The sequence below is a fragment of the Chanodichthys erythropterus genome, chromosome 14 (assembly GCF_024489055.1).
Source record: "Chanodichthys erythropterus isolate Z2021 chromosome 14, ASM2448905v1, whole genome shotgun sequence".
Taxonomy (NCBI): domain Eukaryota; kingdom Metazoa; phylum Chordata; class Actinopteri; order Cypriniformes; family Xenocyprididae; genus Chanodichthys; species Chanodichthys erythropterus.
The window spans coordinates 37,792,924-37,818,090 of record NC_090234.1 but is presented as its reverse complement, the minus strand read 5'-3'; the positions used below and the strand labels follow the sequence as shown (position 1 = coordinate 37,818,090).

Below are 25,167 nucleotides of genomic sequence, written 5' to 3'. Positions count from 1 at the left end.
GGGAGCACAAGTTCATTCACTAGTTTAGCAACGTGCTTCTGTGGAGGGAAAAGCGCGCTTTGCGCGGGTGCAAAATAGGAATGACACATGCGTCGGTGTACAAAGTCAATTGCGCTGGGTGCAAGATAGGGCCCTAAAGCTGTGTCTGAAACCGCTCCCTATCCACTATATAGTCCACTATATCGGGTGTCGGCCATTTTGTAGTGGTGTCCGAATTCTGAGTGAACGACTTCATTCCCTACATTCGTTCACTACTTTATACCCACAATTCTCTCGGATTTCGAGTGTACATTCCATGTACACTTGCTGAAGCACTATTTCCCAAAATCAAATTTTTTAATACTGCGCCAAGTCAAAGTGCTCCCGAGCACTTGTTATGGTATTCTGCCATACAATATAGTTATCCATTTTACACGCTTAGAAAAGCGCAACGTTTTGTTTTGTGCCACCGTCCTAGGTCGAGTTACACTACTCGAGTAACTGTATTTAAATAGGGAAAACGTGGAGGTGTTTGGTAGCTTCTCTGCTTGGCCCCTATTGAATGAACTGGGCTAAGCTAAGTGCTAACAAAGTTTCGCCGCAAGACAGAGCGATTTAGTGCACGCACTGAGACGAGAGAGGTATGTATCAACTCGTCTTAGTTAAGGGAATAACATAATTTAATATGAAAAAACGGTGGAGTATCCCTTTAAACTAAATCAAAATTTGCTGTCAAAATTAACACTGCTACCAGCATCAATTAGGTCCCTTTAACTCCTCTCCCGTGGTCTCATGGGATAGTAAAGTGTCCATCGCATGCACACTTCGGTATCTCGCCGGAAGTAGTAAGTCCTTTTAGGGGCTCTGTAAAATGCATTATTCATTTTCCATGCCTTTCCAAATTCGGAATTAGGCTTTGGGCACATCTTTACAGCTTTAGCTGTTGCCATGGTTTTCCATTTTTATCATAATGCTGTTTAAAGAATAGACAAAGTATGATACAATTTTAAGTGAAAAACCTATCCTTACAATAACTGCTCTGTTAATAACCCTCTGTCGATCTGACGGTCCATGGACGAGGATACAAAAATGTGAAAGTATAATCTGTAGTTTTAAAGAAAGCCCTAGAGCTGTTTATTAAATGCGAACTTCTTGGCCCAGGTAACATGAAGAATGAGTAAATATTACTCATTTACATATACTACAGACATTGTAACATTACAAAACTGGTTGAAAATCGGCAAAGTTACACTTGAATATTTTGTTTATGCTTTTAGATAGCTACTAATAAAAGTGTAGCACTTGTCAGCAGCACCATATAACAAATCTGAGCATGTATAAAAGCATTCCACACAATCAATGCAGAAAATGAGTGTGCAGATCTGTGTGGGCCTAAGGACATGTGAACAGCCCTGAGTGTGTATGTGGGTGTGAAAATATGTGAACTGTACCTTTCTCACAGCCGTCAGCCAGAGTCTCGTCCTCGTGGGGAGATGGACTATCGCTGCAGGGCTCACTTGGCACGTTTAGGAACGTGGGTGAGATGGACTGAGAACGGCTGCTGCTGTTGCTGTGGTTACTGCCCGCTGCGATGCCTAGGGGCGTCTGCGTGTCGATGCTGCGGGAGCTGGCACTGCGTTGGCAGAGGGGAGGAGGAGCCCGATGCCCGTCTGGAGCCTCCTGAGGCTGAACAAAGAAAAAGTGCAATGATCATACACAACAGAAACGAAACTTTAGTTAAATACACACACAGTGTCTTTGGGGATTCTCTGAGGACACCAGATTATGTAACAGTGAGTGTTTTTGCATACTCACAATAAGCTGCTCCTCTCGGTCTCCTGTGTCTCGGATAATGATGCGCTCAATCTCCTGATTCAGCCCCTCCACACTGTTCCGGAAACGAGAGACGGAAGACTTGGAGATGGGAATAGAGATCAGGACACTCTTTGGAATAGGAGCCTGGAACAGGAGAGAATGAGAAGGTGTGATTATTTGCTGTATGGGATGTTTTAAAGCAGAATGTGTTGGAGCTTTGATCTAGTGCATTCTGCATATGTTTAGACTGAATTGTGCTCATGTGGGAGAGATGTGTTCAAGTCGAGCTGTGTATTTTGTATGATATGTATTTTATTATATAATATATATATATATATATTATATATATATTATATACAGCTATGGAAAAAATTAAGAGACCAAGTTCAGAAATCAATGTTAAGTGGTCTCTTAATTATTTCCATAGCTGTATATATATAAAAAAAGGAAGTCACAATTTGCTGCTCCATTAATCTCTTATAATTAGCTTAGGTTGTATATTTCATGTTGTCTTATGATAAAAATAAATAAATAAATAAATGGATTATATATAAAATTTTTGATAGTGAAATATCTGAAATGCTTCCAATACTCATTTTTCCACAGAATTGATGCATGATACCAGCTGAGCTTTCTCGCTCTCTCCTCTCTCCGATAGAGTTGACACACAAACCCGCCTCCCCTCGCTCACTCGTTTCATTTGCTCCGGATGAATATTGTTGGTGTTACAGGGCTTGAATTTCGGCTTGGGATTGCGCATAATTTTACTCATTCCCACAGATCTTGTGCTTACACCCAAAGTGTGCACGCACACAGCCGCCTATCAATAAAAAACTGAGTTTGTTTTTACAGCTCATTGTGCTTAAACAGTCAAATACACAAAAAATGCCAAAATGCTAGTCTCGAAGAGTATTCACATAAACACAGTCAGTTATGCTTTAAGTGATATGAGAAAGAAAACGCATGTGTATTTGTGCGTCAGATCTTAAAGTGACAGCAGCCTAATATACCTGCTGCCAAATTAAAGATATCTTTAATATTATCTGATATGGAAGTTTTCCTCCATGGTATCAATGTCAAAACTGTGGCCAGTGAAAATGCTAATGGGCTAGTAACTTTTGAAAACCACTTGCCAGTGGCTGGTGAGCAGTAAAGTTAATGTCAAGCCCTGCATATATATATAAAAATATAAATCATATAAAAATATATTTACAAGAGCAAGTCTTGTTGCTCCCCTTATTAATCTCTGCTTAAATTTTGCCCAGTTTATGTTCAGCATAAACACAAACCAAGTTTGATACACTGAGTGATCAAGCATCATCAGAAAAGCAATAAAAATGTGGTTGGTGTGTGTTCGTGCGTGCAGTATGCATAACACAGAAAGACGACCTCAAAATGAGAGCAGATATGCCACTGAAAGTAAACACTGCCTGTGTGAAAACTTGCAGCAACAGCATTACCCAGCAGCTGAATCAAGCCCTGCATATTCACACAGTGTCAGCACACACTTTAGTTTCCATATGATGCTAAACACTAACAGGGGTACGTGTTATCACACCACAGCATTCAGACACATTGCATGGTAACGTGTTGGTCTCCTCTGCAGATCAGTGAGTTATGTAACTCAGTCTCCCTAGCAGAATTGTGATTCTCGCTTGTGTGTCTGCGGCTCACACCTCACGACTTTACCGGGACACATAGAGAGATAACATGACACATGCAAAACACGCTTATTGAGTTAAATCGGCATGCACATCTACAACATGTGCCATCTATGCTAACAGCTGCTGTTTGTGACGTCTTCTGTGACAGAAGAAAGACTGAACAAAAACGTCACCTTTCCCGAGAGTCCACTTCCTGTCATCCTGTCAGAGAGGGGTCCGGTCTTCCTCCTGGTCCACCAGTCTCTCTCTCTCTCTCTTCTGTGCTCCGTCTCGGCTCATGCTCTGAATTTTAGTTCTCTTGGCCCCCCTCCTTCCTGTGTCTCTTCATCATGTCTGCCCCCTCTCTCTCTCTCCCTTGTTCTGATCTTTCCTATCCAAGTGTATTTCTCCATCCCACCCCCTTTCTTAAAACACATAGCGCTGCTCTCGTCATCTGTCCCTCCCCCTCTTCTTTCTCAGGGTATGAGGGAACAATGTGAGGGCATTAGCAGGACGTTGCTGAGAGCTGTGTGGCCCTGCGGTGGCCTTCACTTAAAGCACACCAGATCTGCTTCATTAACATCTCAATAGAGCGAGCCAGGTTTTAAACTCACATGCAGCATCACTCCATGCCTCTTTCCTCTCCAGTGTGCATGTGCGCGTTTAATCGGACATCCTATTGTTTCAACATAAAAGTCCTCTGGACTCTTTTCTTCTGGGTGGTTTGGTTATTTATCTGCTCGTCAGGATAGAAAACAGCTGAGAGAAACCGTGACCTTCGAGGTCACCTAGAAACAATACGCCGGTTAAGTGATTTTGTCTCTTTCCTAGCAACTTTTTCGTGAGCGGTCAAAGCGGAGGCAAATATTTGTTTACGTATAAGATTTCCAGTGGCGTGCTGCTGTGACAATAACAGAAATAATGTATGACCTGAGCACAATGAAGGACGACATGGTACTACTCACTGTCAGCCCCAATGATCGGATTGTCGTCACCTTCAGACATTAGAAACATGGCTCAGCACTTTGGTGGTGTCTATAGAGGCCGCATAGGGTTTCTAACAAACCCATGCTGATCAGCTGATAACAGAGTATAAGCCATTCACTTTGGAGGTCTCGATTAAGGTTCATTAACCACAGGAGCAGAAAAGTTGAGGCCTAAAATAGACAAAGGCAGACAGAGTTTGCAGATCGTGAAAAATGTGTTTACAGCTGCGATGTAAAGGGAGTAGTGACAGATTTTCTCTTCTATATTTTGATGTACATGCAAATGAAATGGATTAATCAAAGAAAAAAATAATAATAATATATATATATATATATATATATATATATATATATATATATATATATATATATGGTAGGGACTTGGTCATATCAATAGGTTTTGACTGGATAAGGAAAGGAGTTTAAGTGGACTAAATGATTAAGTCTGACAGAGTGAAGCCTGTCTTAAATATGAACCCTTTTCCAAAGTTCAACAGTGTCCATCCACTTTTTTAGCGGCCTTGGTTCGCTTGGTTTGTATTTTTCCCAAAAGTCTTCACTTATCCAAACCAACTAGCTACGAAGTGAATCACAACATCACAAACATTGATTTGAAGCAAAAAAGCATTTGAAAATTGGATGACAATACAATTGTATAAGACTATTGAATTAACAGCTTTAATAAAGAAAAGAACTACAATCCAATTAAGAACTGTGAATAAAACATAGACTGTAAAAAAAGTTGGACGACGCGACACCGTTTCCTTCCATTGTAATGAACTGAGGCCAAAATGGCTGACGATGGGCACTGACATGTTACGCAAAAACGTCATAAAAAAAGGGTTTGCAACCTGGGCATGCGCAGAAGGAATCGTCCGTGGAACCGGAGGCGGAGCCGCTGTATCAAACTTCCGTCCAGACGACTGCGTCATCATTCATGTATTTTAAATAGACTATAAAAATTATACACAATTTAAAATTCTACCAATAAAATAATTAAAGGCTATTCTGTTTCTAGAGCAATAATATTTTTGAGACCGCAAATCCAGTAGATAAACTCAATATAATATGCCATATAATATGCCACTAGAAACAACTATAAATCGTCAGAAACGGTCTTGCCATTTAAAATCAAGTTCAACTAACGTTACAGGAGATCTACTGCTGTAATTAGAGTAGGCTATCATTAGTTTTGTCCTGCTAATTATTATTTTATACCCATAAAAATAATAAGTAACTGCCAGATAACGATCACCTGCTTTTTGCCGACATGGTTAACATTAGGGGCCCTATAATACACCCGGCGCAATGCGACGCAAGTCGCAGCGCAAGTGTGTTTGCTAGTTTGCGTCCGGCGCCGTTCGCGTTTTCCCGTTCAGCGCCACGTCCTTAAATTAGTAAATGCATTTGTGCCAGTTAGTGCGCCCATGGGCGTGCTGGTCTAAAAAAGAGGTGTGTTCAGGCGCATTGCTATTTTAAGGAGCTGAAAATAGACTGCGCCATAGACCAACTCAAACCTGGTCTAAAGTCTAAAGTCAATGGCGCAATATTTTTTTGTTAGAGCGCGTTGGTAGAAACTGCGCCTCTGGGCGCGTCCACAGTGCGTGTCGACTTTGCTTATTACACACAGGGATGTGCATCACACAAACATGCCAAATATTAAAAACAAAAGGATTACAGTGTAAAAGAAAATTCTTGTGTAGGCTACATAAATATAAAAATGTAATGATGAATAGTCATTGTGTGTATTAGAATTAGGCTACCTATTTTCAATTCAGCCTATTACTACTTATAATGATGAACGAAATTGGCTAATTAATTGAACAATTGTGACAATACACACACATATATATTAACTGACTCTTCGCATGTACGCCATGTAAATAGCAATCCACCATGGCGCGAGCGCATCTCGCTTTTAAAGGGAATGGGAGATGACACTCTGATTGGTTTATTGAACGTTATGCCCATTACTCATTAAGAGAATAGGGACAACCCATTTCAAAAATGCGCCCCACGCACGGACCGTTCTTCCGTCGTTAAAATAGCAAAAGTGGATTTGGACACGCCCTGAGTGCACCTGCGCCGTGCGCTTTACACTTTGCGTTTAGATCGTTAAAATAGGGCCCTAGGTGTGTTATCTTAACTAATAACATTTTATAATTAGCTTATAACGCCCACATTTAATGTTACAGAAAAAAAGCTCAGTGATCCGTCAGATCCTGTAGGTCGGTTAGTACAGTTTACTGCTGAACAACTCATTTTGTTGGTGTTAAATAACAAAGAAATCGAAAATTAACAGTCCCCTCAAAGCTCTGTTAGTCCTCAGACAAGCTGTCAATCAACTATGAATCACGATGACACGCCCCGTTTTTATAGCATCAAATTGCTAGCTAAAATCTAAATCATCACAAAAACGAACAATTGAATATATATCAGTGTGATAACAACTACCTTAAATGACCAAAACCATCTTTCAGAAAGTTTTATTTGAAGCAGAATTTATTTTTAAGTTTTCACTGAAGTCTCATTCGACTGCATTGAGAGGGCAGGGTTTATGACCTGTACTGCATCCAGCCTCCAGGGGGCGATCAAAGAGCCCGAAGCTTCACTTTTCAGGATGTATGAGACACACCCGAAATGAAATAATCGACAATGGAAAAATAAAACTATTGAATTAATGATTTTATTTAGGTATATAGAAACAATATATTTTAAGTTTGAGATTAAGAAGTTTGAGAGCATTGAGAAACTTAATGTCGCTTGCAATGCTTCATGGGAGGTGGCTGCTGCTGAAGAGCTCTTTTGGCGTGGTTTGGTTGACGCTATTCTCTGATTGGTGGAGATTTCTGTACACAATCATGGGTAATGTAGTTTCTCACAAGAAATTCCACTGTCGAACATGACCATTTCAAAAATAAGTTAAAATAACACAGGCTGATGGATTCAGCAAAAACATATACCATCGATTACCAACTTCGAAGCTCACAGAAGGTCTGTCTTTAAAGGTTTATAAGTTATGGTTAAAAAACCTTACTGTTGAATTCTATTAAAGGGTTAGTTCACCCAAAAATGAAAATTCTGTCATTAATTACTCACCCTCATGTCGTTCCACACCTGTAAGACCTTTGTTTATCTTCTGAACACAAATTAAGATATTTTTGATAAAATCTGATGGCTCAGTGAGGCCTGCATTGTCAACGAGATAATTAACACTTTCAAATGCCCAGAAAGCTCAGTGGAAATTTCCAAACACTTGTGACGTAACGTAATCACATGACTTTGGCAGTTTCATACATGCTCCGAACCACTGATTTGAAACAAAAGATTCGTAAAGCTTCATGAAGCAGTGTTCTGAAATTGCCAATTACTAGATATTGTTGAATAAAAGTCATTATTTTGTTTTTTTGGCAAACAAAAAGTATTCTCGTCGCTTCATAACATTAAGGTTGAACCACTGTAGTCACATGAACTGTTTAAATACGTCTTTAGTAGCTTTCTGGGCATCTGAAAGTGTTAATTATCGTGCTGGCAATGCAGACCTCATTGAGACATCGGAATTTATCAAAAATATCTTAATTTGTGTTCTGAAGATGAACGAAGGTCTTATGGGTTTGGAATGACATGAGGGTGAGTAATTAATGACAGAATTTTCATTTTTGGGTGAACTAACCCTTTAATGTATCAACATTAGCATAGCAACATGTGCTAATGTTAGACTACTGGAATCAACTGGGAGTGGCACCATTCAGAAACGTCATGCAGTTTCTATGCAGCATGTCCCAAATTAGTCACTTATGAGGCTGCATTTCAGTTTGGATGCTGCCTTATAATTCAACTACAATTGAGGGGCTATTGTACACTGAAATAAAACTGCATGTATAAATAACTTGATTTTGCCCTGTTGCTTTTAGTTGTACCAAATTACAAGGATTAAATAAAAACTCAGTGTCCATGGACACGCACTGAAGCCTCAGTAAAACAGTGAAAGTCTTCCCAACAGCATGTAAAAGGCCTTTCTTCACTGGTATGGAGGCCTGTATTGGTTACCACAGTCTGCCTTTAAAACGAGAGGTTAGACAGAAGAATCCCTTTGAAAGGTCTCCAGGCCTTGATAGCTATACTGGGCACTTTCACGTCAGCCTTTCTTTGACCACTGTGGTCTTTATAAAAACAAGAGATTCATGGGGCTGAAGTTGTTGACCGGTGCTTAACTAAAGGTTTGTGTAGAGACTTAAAAGGCATGACCCCTCCAAAGCCCCACGCAAGCTCAAATGACTCACAAACGCATCTCTTCGGTCTCTCTGGATTCACAACACATTCAGGTTCAGAACCACTCGAAAAACTCAGATCAAACAGAACCTGAGAAGCTTCTATTGTTGTAGTCAACGTTTGAGTAGAAGGTTAGAAAAATACAAGTCACCAGTGATCAAAAAACTTGTTCCATCAGAAGCCCTGCCAATAAATTCATCAACCCCGGCAACGACAACACATTAAAAATCACAGTAAGAACAAAAAAGGAGGCGTTTAAAGGAACAAGCACCTGATACATGTTGATTATCAAAGAAAATCGTTTTAGTTGGACTGCAAAAGTAGGTTTTGATTGAAAATGGTTTGAAAACAAAAACATATGCCCTTCCTATTGCAATCTATGTGGGAATTTTACATTTGCCCCACAGAATTCCTTTCTTTCATGCACATTTAAAAAAAAAAAAAACTGATGTACTATTTTCTGCCATTTGACAACATGCTTCAGATTCTGTTGATATTAACTTTCAGCCTGGAATATTGCTAATTCATTTCTAAAGGTAGGACTTTGAAATGAGATCAAAGTAAAGCTAAACAGAGTAGAGTACATCATTTCCTCTGAATCCTCCAGGGACGACAGACACACTGCCTCTGCACTCCTCATTTCTGACACTAGCAGGCGCTGTGGACTCCACACAGAGAATGGTAAGAATGCGGGGAAAGATGTGCTCAATACTTCAGACACAAAAACAGAGTAGTCAAACCCAGAAAGCAGCCAAATACTGTTAATTATTGATCACCAAGCATAGCACACGGTAGACAGGAAGAGCAGAGGAGATAGAGAACAAAGCCAAGAGGTGTGTGTGTTAGGAGGATCCTTTATCACTGGCCTTTACCCTGCAATACATCACACATGAATGATCAAACTCTGAATGTCATGGAGATCTGAGAGACTAGTGGGTCTGCCAATATCGACTAGGCCTAACAAACTGACCGCAAAGCACCAAGCGCACAGTACAGTCGTGCTAGCTTACTTAGGCCCGTGCTAATATACATAGCATGACTAGGGAATACAAGAAGAAGACTAACTTGGCAGTTCTTATTGTTATTGATCAGAGATGTTGTTATTATTTGAGATTTGATGCAAACCAAAACAAGGGATGAAGTAGAAGCCATGCAATGTGTCATGCTAACTTAAAGAGATCATGAAATGCATTTTCAGACCTTTCTATTATGTTTCTGGAGGTTAGCTTATAAATGTACAACGTTACATCCTCATTTTCCCCTCTCAAAAACACAAGAGGTGTTACCCATTTCAGTAATTCCCACTGCAAACCTCATTGCACATTTATAATAGCAACGGTCAAAAACTGCACCGGCACATACTTCATGAACTCAACTGTCTCAGCTTTTCTGACATAGTGGAAGGGGAGTTATTGTGAGACTCTGTTGTAAAATGATAAAATAATAACTGTAAATCACTCATACACTAGACCAGGGGTGTCCAGTCCTGCTCCTGTCCTGCACAGTTAAGGTCCAACCCCAATTAAACACAACTAAACCAGCTAATCAAGGTTTTACTGGACATTCTAGAGTCGTTTAGGCTGGTTTGTAGAGGTAAGTTGGAGCTAAACTCTGCAAGACAGTAGACAGCAGGTTTGGACACCTCTGTACTAAACAGTAGAGTACACAGTGCATAGTATAAGTGCGTCATTTGACTTTTTGTCCACTGGAAATTTCTGTAAAGACATGTTTCAATGTTTTGTTACTGTAGCTTAACTATTGACACACCGGTTCAACACATTGAACAGACTATGCAACCTCCCTGTTTTTATTTATAACAAATATGGCGTCTACTCCAAGTATGATCAAGTCTGTCGATTCTGCAATCCATCAGAAAGCAAAAATTGCCAAACATCTCCACAGCTGTTCACCCACTTTTCTGTCTCCTCTGATGTTCTTCTTTTCTTCTCATGGTGCTGCTAACCTTATGGCCAGATTTCTCATAAAGGTCTTCAAATGCAACTTTCATTCCTCCTCTTTTCTTATTCCTCCTCTTCAGGGCTTTTATTTCTGGAAAGAATGCCATTTTCATGACTGCCACTTCATCTTTAGCTGCTTTCCACACACATAATGGGTAGAACACCCCCACGTACACCCGACTCAACCCTTGAGACGACACACACACACATGCCTGCAGCCCTCCCCCTCGACACAGAGGTCACGTTGTGTGTGTTCTTTAGGAAAGTGCTTTTACATCGGAGTGCCAAGACAAAAAGGAAATAGAAGACAGAGAGAAATGGAGGTTTACAATAAAATTTGGGGGTTGAACTTGGTCAGACTAAGTGCGTACGGTCACAACACAATTGCAGACGGGTCATGTGATGGAAGGCATAGAGTTTACAGTCTACATTACCCACTGGGCGTCACCCGACCCCAACGGCCGAGCCGAGAAACATCACGACCACTCAGCCTGAGGCGCAGAAACATGCCCCCTCACCTCACATCCAAATAAATGCATGCTTGTTATAATTACCCAGGCCTGGGCATCTCTCCGGCTCTAAACTCAACCTCAGCTGCTTCAAATTACGGCTAATACACAACAGAGAAAACCCCTGAATAAATAAACCTTCAAAAAACCTAATCCAGCTCCACTTCAGATTCCTGTAGTTCTCTTTATAGCAGTCGGAGGCAGAACGAAATGGCATTGACTAATGATACACCGTTCAATCAACCCCACGTACATCTGCTGGAGGGGACGGCAGATGCAAGTCTATGTTTGTGTATAACTAAATGATCACATGGTATTCTGGGTTCCTGGAATAGCAGGTTAGCACTTCCATATGCTTTCTCACACTGAGGCAATGCTGCAAATCTCTCACTGAACAAAAGCAAATGAGGCAGAGTAAGGGGAGAGAAACGTAAATTTAACCATTTTCATTTCCAACTGGATGCCACTCACATGAAAATGTAATGGAGTCATGTGACAGTGATTATTATTATTTTACTCCTGTATTGGAATAATGTAAATATATGAAAAATAATATAAATAGTGTACCGTTTCTTGATATTGTAAATATGCAACTTGAAGTATACAGTATACTGCACATCCAATAGTAAGCTAGTAATCCATTCTGAACACAGATTTTAAGAGGGGAATCTGTACGATGTACATCTGCGCTGGTCAAATCAGTATTCTTGTCTAATTCGGACCTAGCCATGAGTAGTTTGGTGTTTTGTCCAACAGAGGGGCCGAGTCTCAGTACAGTTCAGAGGATTAAACACAAAAGATGAATACAGTGAGACAACAGATGGTGCTTGAGCCCACCACATGCACTTTTAAAAAAAAAAAGCCCCAGCCGCACAACGAGCCCCAAAAACACACATCCAGCGGGCTGGACAGAGTGTGGCCTTTAATTGACTGGCTGGCAGCTATAGTACAGTAAAGACCAGGCGTGCGGCACATTCACCACATGCTGGACTAATTCATGGACAAACACAAAACAGAGCGAGAGAGCGAGAAAAAGACTGAGGCAGGGAGGGAGGGAGGGAGACACGGCCAAGCGAGAGGCCGCGGTAATTTATTCACTGTTTTTTTGTCTTCGTGAAGAGAGGTCTTTCACTCTGAAACAGCCTGCAAGCCTGCACCTGGTCTTGCCAATTAAGACCAGAGTGCAAGTACACACACAGACACACTATGACACGCTTTTACACACTGATATGCACACTTACCCACTCAAGCTCTTTCAGAATGAGTGAGAGAGAATGTGGCAGAGTAACTAGACTTTTAGTTCTCAACTATAACTGCACTGATGATACACAACGTTTGTGTACAGTTTCTTCTTCTGCTTATATGGTTTTAAGTGCACTCACTGAACTGTGCTGCGCTTATATTAACAAACTGACATTCTCTCTCTCTCGTGTATCAATAATGTGGCAGATATGACTGGCTGAGGAGAAGATTTTCAGTCAGTAAAGTTGTTTGGTCTGTTCATCCCAGCAGCGCACAAGTAAAAGGGGCACTTTTAGGACACGTATGCACTTCTTAATGAGCTAAACGATGTAGGCCTACTGAAAAAAGATCATGAAGTTTTTCAATGAAATAGAGACCATGAATTTTTTCAAACAGATTAAAAAAAATCTTAGCAAACCCAAACTTTTGAACAGTAGTGTACATATATAAACTATTACATTTGCCAAAAAAATACCACTAAAAACAAATCTATGAGAGAGAAAAAAAAAGCTCAAAAAAACTAAAAACAAAAAACCCAGTGTTCTTGTTGGTAACCAACAACTCACCACCCCAGGTACCCCTTCACTGGGTCTTCTGGGTTCAGAGCAGGTGAGAAAGAGCTCACCTGTGATTGGATGAAAGCAGCATGGTTGCCATTGAAGGGAGATTTGCGGTCCTTGTCGCGATGGTGACGGCTGCTGTGTTTACTGCGCTGGAGCTGCTGCCTCAGCTTCACAATCTGAAACATGCAGAGAGAGCGAGATTGTCAGGTCAAACATTATTTCTCACTTTTATGTGAACTTTCAAAGCTCTCTTGCTTAGATAAAAGACACTATAGAATAAAAAATAAATAAATAAAAAAAATCCTACTTGACAGGTGGTCATTATTGCAAAATAAACCAATAAAATGGTGACACCAGCATGGTCCTGAGTTTATTGTGTTATAATGACTCAGGGCTGTAAAATCGATTAATAGCATCCAACATACAACATGTGTTTACATAATATGTATGTATGTATGTATATGTATGTGTATAATATATATATTTATTATATATATATATATATATATATATATATATATATATATATATATATATATATATATATATATATATATATATATATATATATATATATATATATATATATATATATATATATATATAATATATATTTTTTTTATATATATATATATATATATATTATACACAGTCAAACCTTTTTTTTTTTTTTTTTTGATATTTATGTAGAGGATAGCTTGAAAACAAAACTTCTGACACTTTGACCTGACCATGTTTTGTGTTATCTGACATAATTAAGATAAATTGTTTCTGACACAGTTTAACTCTGAGATTTTGTCATATTTTATTAGCATTTTTTTTAAACTATAGTGAATAAACTGTATTAATGAATGAAATGTTCAAGGTGTCTGAATACATTTTGGTTTGACTATATAATATATACAAACACGCACACACATATTATGTAAACACAAACTTGTTAAAATGTTAGATGCGATTAATCAATTTTTTAGCCGTATAATGACTGTTACGTCATCTTAAACCCCAGTAATGGGCGAGTCAAACGGGACTGTTGATTGTCTCCTGGCACTGAATTTCTACAAGTACTCAGTTATGTACACAAATAAACACCCAAACCACCTCAACCCCAAACACATGCTTACAAAAACACTTATGATCAATTACATTAGTACTCTTTTCTTTATAAACATCCGTCCGTTAGGCAGAAGGCAAATACACCCTCTGCTCCCTCACTCTTTACCCCAGCCTAGGGAAGAGAAGGGGAATACATGTACAGATGGGATCGGATCTCGAGTTTAAGTCCAGCCTCAAGTCAGTAAATACAGGCTATGAGCGAAACCCTTAATGAGATGTTGTTAGCATAATCTCACCTTTAGCCTGTAGCAGCCAGGATGTGACAACACTAATTACCACAGAGGCGTTTCTGACCAGGTCTTAATGGCTCTGTGTGGGCTTTATCTGTGTGTGACTATAGTGGAGAGGTGTTTGTGTTGTTTGATGCTCGTTTGCGAAGGTACATGATGTGATGCTTGTACCAGAGAAAACAGCTCTGTTTCAAAACTAAGAAAGAGGTCCCTTATTGCCTATTGAGGCAGATACTTTCTAGGGGAGTATATGAACTGAAACTGAACCTCACATTTGACTGATTTGAAATGGTCTGCATAGGCATCAAACAGCAATACTCACGCCAACCACAATAATACTGCATTCAAATAATCCATCTAGGTAGGCAGCTCGGAAGGTTTCCATCAGATTTGCCTACAGCGTGTGTGAGTGCACATATGACCTGCTGACTGTGTAGAAAATGATTAACTCTGGAGTAGAACACTAGTACACACACTAGAGTTTAGAGTCGGCTCAGCAGTGAGAGATGGCAGTTGAGATAACGAGTGGCAGGAAGATAATGTACATACAGATACCTGTAAAACACTAAAGAGGCGCAGCAGAGACACACGAAGGGTGGGGACCCTTGAAGTGGTGGAGGAGAGGAAAAAGACAGGCTGAATAGAGATAACCGTGTATGAAGACACCGGAGGATGTGACAGGGGAAGGAAGGGTGCACACACAAACAGGAGGAAGGGAGGGTGTAATGCGAGGTGACACCAGGCTGCTTCTGGTTCACTAGAGCCTGCCAATAATATGATAATGACAGCCTCCATCTTCCCCCTCCCCAAAACCCCCAACAGCCTGTTGCTGCCCTGTCTCCTCATCCACAATCTCACACTGGGGGAGAGAAAGACAACGAGGGGGTCCAGCCCCGTCCCTGCTCCTGCTGAATGGAACAAAGCAGGGGGAAGAGAGGAGATCAGGCCCTAAACGCGTCCTGACCTCTTTTAGCTGGTCAGTGCTGCCGCAGGAGGCTGAGCGCTTGTGACAGCTCCTCTTCTTCTCTCCGCATTCATCGGCCCAGGCACTGGGGGTCTGTGGGAGACACACATGAGACCGTCAGACATTAAACAACAATACGTTCTGATCATCACAGCATCATATTGTTTCTTGACTCGCGAGCACGCTGATGCGGTCGTTTGACTCTCGCCAAGGTCCAAATGAGAATAGAAACTGGGGTTACTCAGCTTTGAGCTAGCAAATTTATTAGGAAACGCAACATTACCTGGTTTAAACGGAACTGTGCGAGTGATTCAAATCAAATTGACTCACATGTCTTCTCACTTTTACGTCAATGGAGAAGTTATCAGAAGGAATCAAGTTTTGTTGTTTTGTTGTTTTTTTACCTTTTTTTTGCTCTTTTTCTTTTGTCTCATTAAGCCAACAAAACCAAAATAAGAGTAAATCATGTTTCAACGACAGGCTCACCTTCCATATGATATAAAACAAATTAAATAATTGCACTTCAGCAGGGACACACATATATTTATACACACACAAATAATATAAAAGAAATATTTATGGTTGTTTATTTCTCTCTCCATTGGCAGGTGAGGCATAAAGTTAATTTTGAGCTCTGTATACCATCACAAGAATGTTTTATGGCCATATCAATAGGCTGTCTAGCCTGCCCTTTAAATTCATTCATGAACAAAGTCACAAAAAGACCCCTGACAGGATAGATCACTACCACCCACACACGCAAACATGAAAACACACAAGTGAAGGCAAGAAGCCGGGGGATGGTGAATTTAAATCAGAAATTCATCCTGCAAATACACTGCTTAAATGCTTTGCACAGAACCTGGTTGGCGTAAGTTCTTCTGCGAACTTCCTTCCTAAATACAAAAATACAGCTGCTGTTGCCAAAGAGAGAGCATAGCAAGGCACACAGGGCGTAGGGCTCTGAGCTTCCTTTAAGTGAAGTCTCTGTCGCACAACAGTGTGATACCTCTCTGAAAAGATAACCGCAAACACTTTAACCTGAGCAGAGACTGACAGTGTCTTCAGGACTGTACACACACACATATACATACATTACATTATATATACATACATTACATTATATATATATATATATATATATATATATATATATATATATATATATATATATATATATATATATATATATATATATATATATATATATATATATATATATATATATATATATATATATATATATATAATGTAATGTATGTATATGTGTATATATATAGTTCTAGGTCTGAATGAAATAATACGATATACTACCTGCCTGTCAACATATGAGCGCTTTGAAGGGAGGGTGGGATGTTATGATTTCAAAGCTAGCTCGATACTGAAAATGTCCTATTGCACCTTTAATTTGCTGAATCTAAGAATGCATATACCAATAATTATTTTTATGTAATAAAAATATCGATATCTAATCTGAAGGTCAACATAATAAATTTATATTGCTTATTCTATATTTTTAAACAGCATGCTTTAGGTGAAAACTGGTATTAAAGGTGCCCTAGAACTTTTTTTTAAAAAGATATAATATAAGTCTAAGGTGTCCCCTGAATGTGTCTGAAGTTTCAGCTCAAAATACCCCATACATTTTTTTTTATTCATTTTTTAACTGCCTATTTTGGGGCATCATTATAAATGAGCCGATTCAGGGCTACTGGCCCTTTAATTCTCCTGCTCCACGCCCACAGAGCTCGCGCTTGCCTTGAACAGCACAAAAAGTTTACACAGCTAATATAACCCTCAAAATGGATCTTTACAAAGTGTTCGTCATGCGTGCGGCATGCATGCGTCAGATTATGTGAGTATTGTATACTGTTCTATGGTTTACATTTGATTCTGAATGAATTTGAGGCTGTGCTCCGTGGCTAATGGCTAATGCTACACTGTTGGAGAGATTTATAAAGAATGAAGTTGTGTTTATGAATTAAACAGACTGCAAGTGCTTAAAAATGAAAATAGCGACGGCTCTTGTCTCCGTGAATACAGTAAGAAACGATGGTAACTTTAACCACATTTAACAGTACATTAGCAACATGCTAACTAAATATTTAGAAAGACAATTTACAAATATCACTAAAAATATCATGTTATCGTGGATCATGTCAGTTATTATCGCTCCATCTGCCATTTTTCGCTATTGTCCTTGCTTGCTTACCTAGTCTGTTGATTCAGCTGTGCACATCCAGATGTCCTGCCCTTGTCTAATGCCTTTCATAATGTTGGGAACATGGGCTGACATATGCAAATATTGGGGGCGTGCATATTAATGATCCTGACTGTTACGTAACGAGTCGGTGTTATGTTGAGATTCACCTGTTCTTCGGAGGTCTTTTAAACAAATGAGATTTATATAAGAAGGAGGAAACAATGGAGTTTGAGACTCACTGTATGTCATTTCCATGTACTGAACTCTTGTTATTTGACTATGCCAAGATAAATTCAATTTTTCATTCGAGGGCACCTTTAAGTAGGGGTGTGACGAGATCTCATAGCACGAGATCTCGCGAGATTAAAGTGTGACGAGATTTCTCGTCGAGGCGAAAAGTAGTCTCGTGATGTTGCCATGACAGAGTGTTAGGATGATTAGGAAAGAATATGCCACCTCTACGTTTACATTACGCCTCCACTGTCCTTTTACTTTGTATTTAAATAAAAAACTTTTAATCCAGTTGTATAACGGTCGCCGCCGCTCCACATTTACAGAGTATGCGCTATCGCTGAAAGTGAAAGTAAACGCGAGCGCGCATTCAAACGCGATTTCAATACCCCGCATTTTGAAAGCGGCTTCCTGATGAATGCAAATATCTCAATATGAAAGCTATTTTAGGCTGGGCAGCGTAGTTGTAACCATCTCTCAGCTCTGTATCAAAGAAAAATTTGGTCTTATTTGCACTTTGAATACTGAGAGAGTGTGATTATGGTTGCACTTAAATGTAAAGTTACCATAAAAAATGAATAATAGTTTTCTCTTAATCTTATTAAGCACAAAATATAAGGTTTATTTTGTTAACATTAATTAATGCACTGTGAACTATCATGAACTAACAATGAATGACTATTTTTATTAACTAACAAACAAAGATTAATAAATACTGTAGCAAATATATTGCTCATTGTTAGTTGATGTTGGTTAATACATTAATGTTAATAAATGAGACCTTATTGTAAAGTGTTACCATTTTTATTTATACAGTTTTTATTATATGATCAGTTTGTGGAAAGGAGTTCAGTTAGGAGGTCTAAAGTTGTAGGAGCTCATAAATCATGTACAGTAAGGTCTGAAGAGACTGAAATCATACAGAAGAGAAGTCAGTCAGTTGTGTTCGTGGCAAAACTCTTTACAGTGCTTGAGTATTGTTGTCTTTTACTGCATATGATAATTCATAGTAAGAAAGTAGAACTTAAATGACATTAATTACAAGATGATTAGTTAAAACATTTCAAATACACCTGCAGAATATTTTTTTCTAGTCATGTACGTATTTCGCCATTGAGGATTTCTTAAAAATAGTGTGTAAAACTCTTGTCTCGTCTCGTCTTGTGAACTCAATCTCGAGTCTGCTCTCATGAGATACCAGTCTCGTCACACCCCTAGTGTTAAGCCATTATTTTCTCTGATATATCATCATATATTTACAATCAGACCAATGCTGAAGATAATGATACTGATTGGTTATCATGTGGTCACTAATGCATCCGAGATCACTAGCAGTATCTATGTACACTGTATACACACACATTTAAAAAAAAAAAAAAAAAAAAATAATAATAATAATAATAATAATAATAATAATATGTAAAACTGGACAAATAATGCAACTTTAAATGTTTCAAACAGTAGTATGCTAGATTGTTGTTTACATTAATTCAGTAAGTGTCATCCAGTTATCATCTTGGAAATAAAACAAATACATTATTTTGAGTCTAATTTTAACAATCCAATTTGGCAATCCAATCAAATAATGAGTCAAGAAAGCAACGTTAACAATGAGTGATATTACTTTTCGTAGTTCATCACAATGGAATGGAAGGCTAAGTTGTTCACATTGCACTGTGCGATACAATAACACAGAGCCTGTTTTTATTCATTTTGGCAATTGTAGTAAATAATTTGGGTATACCATGGGTACATAAAATGTGTACTATATATACTATGAACTTATATGCCACATACTAAAATAGTAAACAGTATGCAAGTATTAAATGCCAATCTCATCTTAAAGACCTGTTGAACTGAAAAAAGAACCCCACAAGTGCCTTGAAAAACCTGCCTCAGATACCCAAATAAAAGCAGTACATATAAACAACGTTTCTCAAACGTGACATACCTCGCCAAAACACAGCATTCTTTAAGAGAAAGTAGTTTCTGGTTGCTAACACAACTGGGAAACACTTCAGTCACCTACAGCTCTAATAATCGGTAGACCACGTCAGCCTAGAGAGTTATGTGAATCGCTCAGCTGTGAGTATGTACCCATCATGGCCTTACTTGTGCACTCAAATCTCTTATTGGCTCACAATCACACACATTATCTCAGAGTAGGGCTTTTCACACTGCGATTATCCTCAGGTTATTGTTGTTCTAAACCTCATTTTTTACCCCGGGTAAAGGAACATTTCACACTTGTAATTTAGAAGCCGCATAAGTGCTGCTGTTAACCCCGCATTGCGGTGCCAAACATGTGCAGTGTGAAACAGTGAGGTGTTAGAATGTTACGACTAAATGCTTAACCAATCGTGTGCCTCATATTCACATGCTCTGTTTAGCGTTTGAAAAGGGAAAATGTCAAATGGCAATGGAAAACTGGAGTGAAGAAACAACTGTTTTATTCTTACCTTTGTAGTCTGATAAGTTCTGAAAAAAACTTGATAGTACGGTCGGCAATGTGTAATATGAGGATACACAATGCTAGAGCTTTTATATCAAGAGATTGAGCACTGTGCTCATCGTCCAGTCAATGATAAAACAAATATGTAAATAAGTACAGGTAAATTATAAGCAATGTGAATTATCAAGATAACCCAAGATTCTGTTTAGAATAACCCAGTGTTAAAGGGATAGTTCACCCTAAAATCAAAATTTTCTCACCCTCAGTTTGTTCAAAACCTGCATGAATTTGTTTCTTCTGAAGATAAAAAGATATTGTTGATAGACAAACAGTTGACTGACTTCCATAGTATGTGGGGGAAAAAATACAATGGGGACCATGAATTGTTTGGTTTCATACATTCCTCAAAATATCTTCTTTTGTGTTCAACAGAAGAAAGAAACTCATAGTTTTGGAACAAATTGAGGGTGAGGAAATGACGACAGAATTTTCATTTTTGGGTGAACTAAGTGTGAAAAGCCCTTCTGAGTACAAACACTAATGGCTAGTAGGCATCATAACACACACACTCACACAAAGATTTGTTTGGGAACGTCTTGATCAGGGCTTGTCTTTGTCTCTGGGAAAGCGCAGCCTCCCACTGCTGTCAACGGCATGACACCAGAGATTCAGCCTGTGGGTTTACACCATAAACAACTCTAGATCATTCTACACCCAATACACTCTCAACATGCCTGTACTAGCAAGTTCACAAACTTTCACTCAGAACGTCGTAGGAGATTTATTACCGGACAGCTATGGCCTTATTTAGATATCTGGCACAGATGAGGAGCGATCTTATGCTGAAGAGGTATGGAAAAGTCTCTCAGTCACTCAAAGGTGTGAGCCAAAACTGTACAACGCAGTACAGAAATTATAAAATCAGCGGCATTGGAAACAGCTTGGGGCATTAGCTGTCAAAACACAACCAATCAAAAGCACTTTAACACAGAAACGAGCTGTTTTTCTGTAATGTGCATCATTTTAAACTAAACTTCGCTTTTCTCAAAACCATACTGGTGTCAAAATTCACCCATGATTAACAGATATGTTTTCAAGAAAACATCCTCACACACCATTAATTAGCAGGCCCATTCATCAGGGACACATAAACATTGACTCACTTTCTTTTAGACTTGGACACAAATGGTGACAAACATATGTGGGGAAACCAGTCGACTCTTCTCCTTTCTGTCTCTGTACAGCCTGAGGCTCTGCCTCTAGACACATAAAAGACATGTGTCCTGATTCGAACTCCCTTCAAACAAATACTTAACGTCAGCTGACATCACACACAAGTGAACTTACATTCAAGACTGTATGATCAAAGCTAAACCTTTGCTCTGACATACTTAAAGCATTACAACAAAATTACTTTCCTGGTCTTTCTGCATGATTAAATGCAAGAGCTATATGTATGCTTTTATCACACTAACTTTTTCGCCTTTGAACCGACAAGATCACATTGCAATTTTCACAATCCAATCAAATTCTGACATTTTCTAGTCCCGTCCTACATTACATATTTACAGTTGAATATTCAGTTTCACTCCGAAATGCACCAGAATGAGAAACACTTGTTTTTAAAGTAAAACAACATTCACAACCCTTGCAATGCAATGTATTTCAAAGTGAAACTGGATATTCGATGAGGAAAAAAAGTAGAGCGGGATTTGATTTTATTCACATGGATCATGAAAATTGGACATTGCATACCAGGGTTTGCAGTTGATCAGGGAGGGCAACTTCCCTCCTGAAACACTCATGACACCTGTTGATTAAAACATTAGCTGCCTTGGTGACGTCAACTGAAAAGGAAAAGTGCTTCAGAGGTAGAGAAAGTTAATAAAGCACAATAAAACCAGGAATGTATAGTAAGAAAGAAAACCACTCAATTTGATTTCATGCTAACTTTAAATATGATTTGTGACCATTTTTTGGAAACAGGTCAGATAAAGTTAAAATTCTGAACAAAAAGAATTAAAAGAATTATTTAAATCCATAGAAAGAGAACAGGCAAAAAAACGAGCGCGACAGAGAGAGAGAGCGTAATGTGGCTGAACAAGCCAGTAGGATAAAGTTTCTCTTCATAATTAACTTCATGCCCTGTGAACCTCCACGAGTGCCCGGCGTACTTCTCCTACCCCTTGCCAACATTTATTCCTCTAAATTCCTTTCTTTCTTTGTTTAATTAATCCGTTCATGTGCTTCTTTGTTCCATCGCTCTTTTCTGCTTCTCTAGCCATTGTTCTGCTGGTTTCGTCACACTCATCCAAGTCTGATCCCTCTTTTCTTCATCTTTTTTCCCCTCTTCATCACCGCATACTCCCTTTATACACTTCTGCTTTTTCTACCACCTTCTTTCTTTCATGTTCTCTGCAGGCTTCCTCTTATCCTATGTGTGTTAAAGTGAATGCTGACCAAGTGCTCTGTAATGATGTTGCATTCAGTTGACTCTGCATCACATGGGCTCATTTACACTCGGTACGAACATCTGCCTCAGGTGATCCGAACAAAAAATAAAATATGCACAAAAATGGAAATCTAAATCACAAATATATACTTGATTTTTAACCAAAAATGACATTTTAAGCTGAACACCTCAGTTTTGTAGTCGTTTAAAACTGATTCTGAATGTGGTTTGAGTGACCTTTGAGTTAAAGGTGCCCTAGAACTTTTTTTTAAAAGATGTACTATAAGTCTAAGGTGTCCCCTGAATGTGTGTGAAGTTTCAGATCAAAATACCCCATAGATTTTTTTTTATTCATTTTTTAACTGCCTATTTTGGGGCATAATTAGAAATGAGCCGATTCAGGGTGTGTGGCCCTTTAAATCTCGTGCTCCACGCCCCAAGAGCTAGCGCTTGCCTTAAACAACATAAAAAAAGTTCAAACAGTTAATATACCCCTCAAAATGGATCTTTACAAAGTGTTCATCATGCAGCATGTCTAATCGCGTAAGTACAGTTTTTATTTTAATGTTTACATTTGATTCTGAATGAGTTTGATAGTACTCCGTGGCTAAAGCTAACATTACACACTGTTGGAGAGATTTATAAAGAATGAAGTTGTGTTTATGAATTATACAGACTGCAAGTGTTAAATAATGAAAATAATGACGGCTCTTGTCTCCGTGAATACAGTAAGAAACGATGGTAACTTTAACCACATTTAACAGTACATTAGCAACATGCAAACGAAACATTTAGAAAGACAATTTACAAATATCACTAAAAATATCATGATATCATGGATCATGTCAGTTATTATTGCTCCATCTGCCATTTTTCGCTATTGTTATTGCTTGCTTACTTAGTCTGTTGATTCATCTGTGCACATCCAGACGTTCTGCCCTTGTCTAATGCCTTTCATCCAGACGTTAATACTGGCTGCCCTTGTGTAATGCCTCAATCATGGGCTGGCATATGCAAATATTGGGGCGTACACCCCGACTGTTACGTAACAGTCTGTATTATGTTGAGATTTGCCTGTTCTTCGGCGGTTGTTTAAACAAATGAGATTTATATAAGGAGGAGGAAACAATGGAGTTTGAGACTCACTGTATGTCATTTCCATGTACTGAACTCTTGTTATTTGACTATGCCAAGATAAATTCAATTTTTGAATCTAGGGCACCTTTAACCATTTCAAAAAAGCTTTGGACCCAATTTTCACCTATATTTAGTGCTTTCTATTTGTAGTCGGCCAAAATGGACGCTACCACCAAGCGCAAACAGGGTCATATATAGATAAGTAATTTTTCCGCAGTCAGGCCAAACCATTCTCACTGCTTAACGGTACCATTCGGTGCTGATCCGGTCCAGGCCATACAGATGGTATAATTTTCCACTGTGGGGCTGATAACAGAGCTCTTTAGAATGTAATGTAAATCCTTCAGTTGTTGCTTTGGTAAATCAAAAGTTTACAGACAGGATGAGATATAAATAGTGACAGCATTATGGAGAACGATCAGAGCGTGCTTGGCCAGCTACAGAGAAACTGGTAGCCAGACAACAGACCAATCCTGAGCAGAGTCACTACACGTATTCTTCCAGCATGGTTCCGGGCTGAGAATGGTTTGTAATCATGCCGTGCTGAGCCAAGCTCAAGTGGAGATATAACTGTAACCATTCCCTACTGTTCTTAGAACCATTTCAGCCTGACAGTGGAGAAGTGGAAATACACACCTTAGGCCCCATTTATACTTGTTAAGATGCATTTTGGTCGATCGGATCACAAGTAGACAACGCTAAATACAGGTCTAAAACGTTTTGAGCTTGTCCACTTTCGACCACTTCCAAAAGTAGTTGAAAACTTTTGACCCGAATGCTTTTGCAGCGTAAATGCTCATGTGGTTGAATGTGTTCGACAGCCACAAAGACTGCCTACTCTACTTAACTCGTGAACATAATGGCAAGCGCGCTAGCCAGACGGGATTTAAACTTTGTTGGCTGAAGACCCAAGTTTGGTTTGAAGACAAAAAAAAAAACGTACCAAGCACAATGTTCTCTCACCATTCTTGAATTCTAACACAAACTCAGCGTTTGAGGTGGGCTTGTGGCTGTCAGAGCAGAAATGAAATCTGATGCTCTCCGTAAGTTTTTCGTCATCTCCATGCACATTCACATGTAAATTGCAAGAGCATATTTTGTCCACTAGATCAAAAGATCTAAAAAATCCCATACATTTACCCACCCATAGACCCTCCCCTTGTAGAAATGTGGTTGAAAGTGGACAAAAGAGACTTTTGATCCAATCAACAAAAACGCATTTTAATACCAAGTGTAAACGGTCACTGTGATTTTGGCAAGCAAGGCATATTTTGTTGATCCTGGAACAAACATTCCTGTCCGAAAAATTAGTCCTAAAAATTTCTATCCCTAAACTCTAACCATAACTTATCCCTAAAATCAGAGGGAAATGATAGGTGAAGTAGAAGCACCTAACCCTGGTTGTAAGCCTAAAC

The 25,167-nt window shown here is 39.0% G+C and overlaps 1 protein-coding gene across 3 annotated transcripts in view; it reads right to left on the bottom strand.

Moving 5' to 3' along the window:
- Positions 1-25,167, bottom strand: part of fam117bb (family with sequence similarity 117 member Bb) — a 59,389-nt gene that overhangs the window by 5,740 nt on the left and 28,482 nt on the right. For 2 of the 3 annotated variants that reach the window (XM_067409738.1, XM_067409735.1), the window contains exons 3-6: positions 15,278-15,370; positions 13,030-13,143; positions 1,795-1,938; positions 1,431-1,665 (exon numbers count right to left, since the gene is read on the bottom strand). In XM_067409738.1, coding sequence (XP_067265839.1) covers positions 1,431-1,665; positions 1,795-1,938; positions 13,030-13,143; positions 15,278-15,370 — 586 coding nt within the window. The remainder of the gene's footprint in view (positions 1-1,430; positions 1,666-1,794; positions 1,939-13,029; positions 13,144-15,277; positions 15,371-25,167) is intronic. The other variant, XM_067409737.1, reaches the window with a different exon arrangement.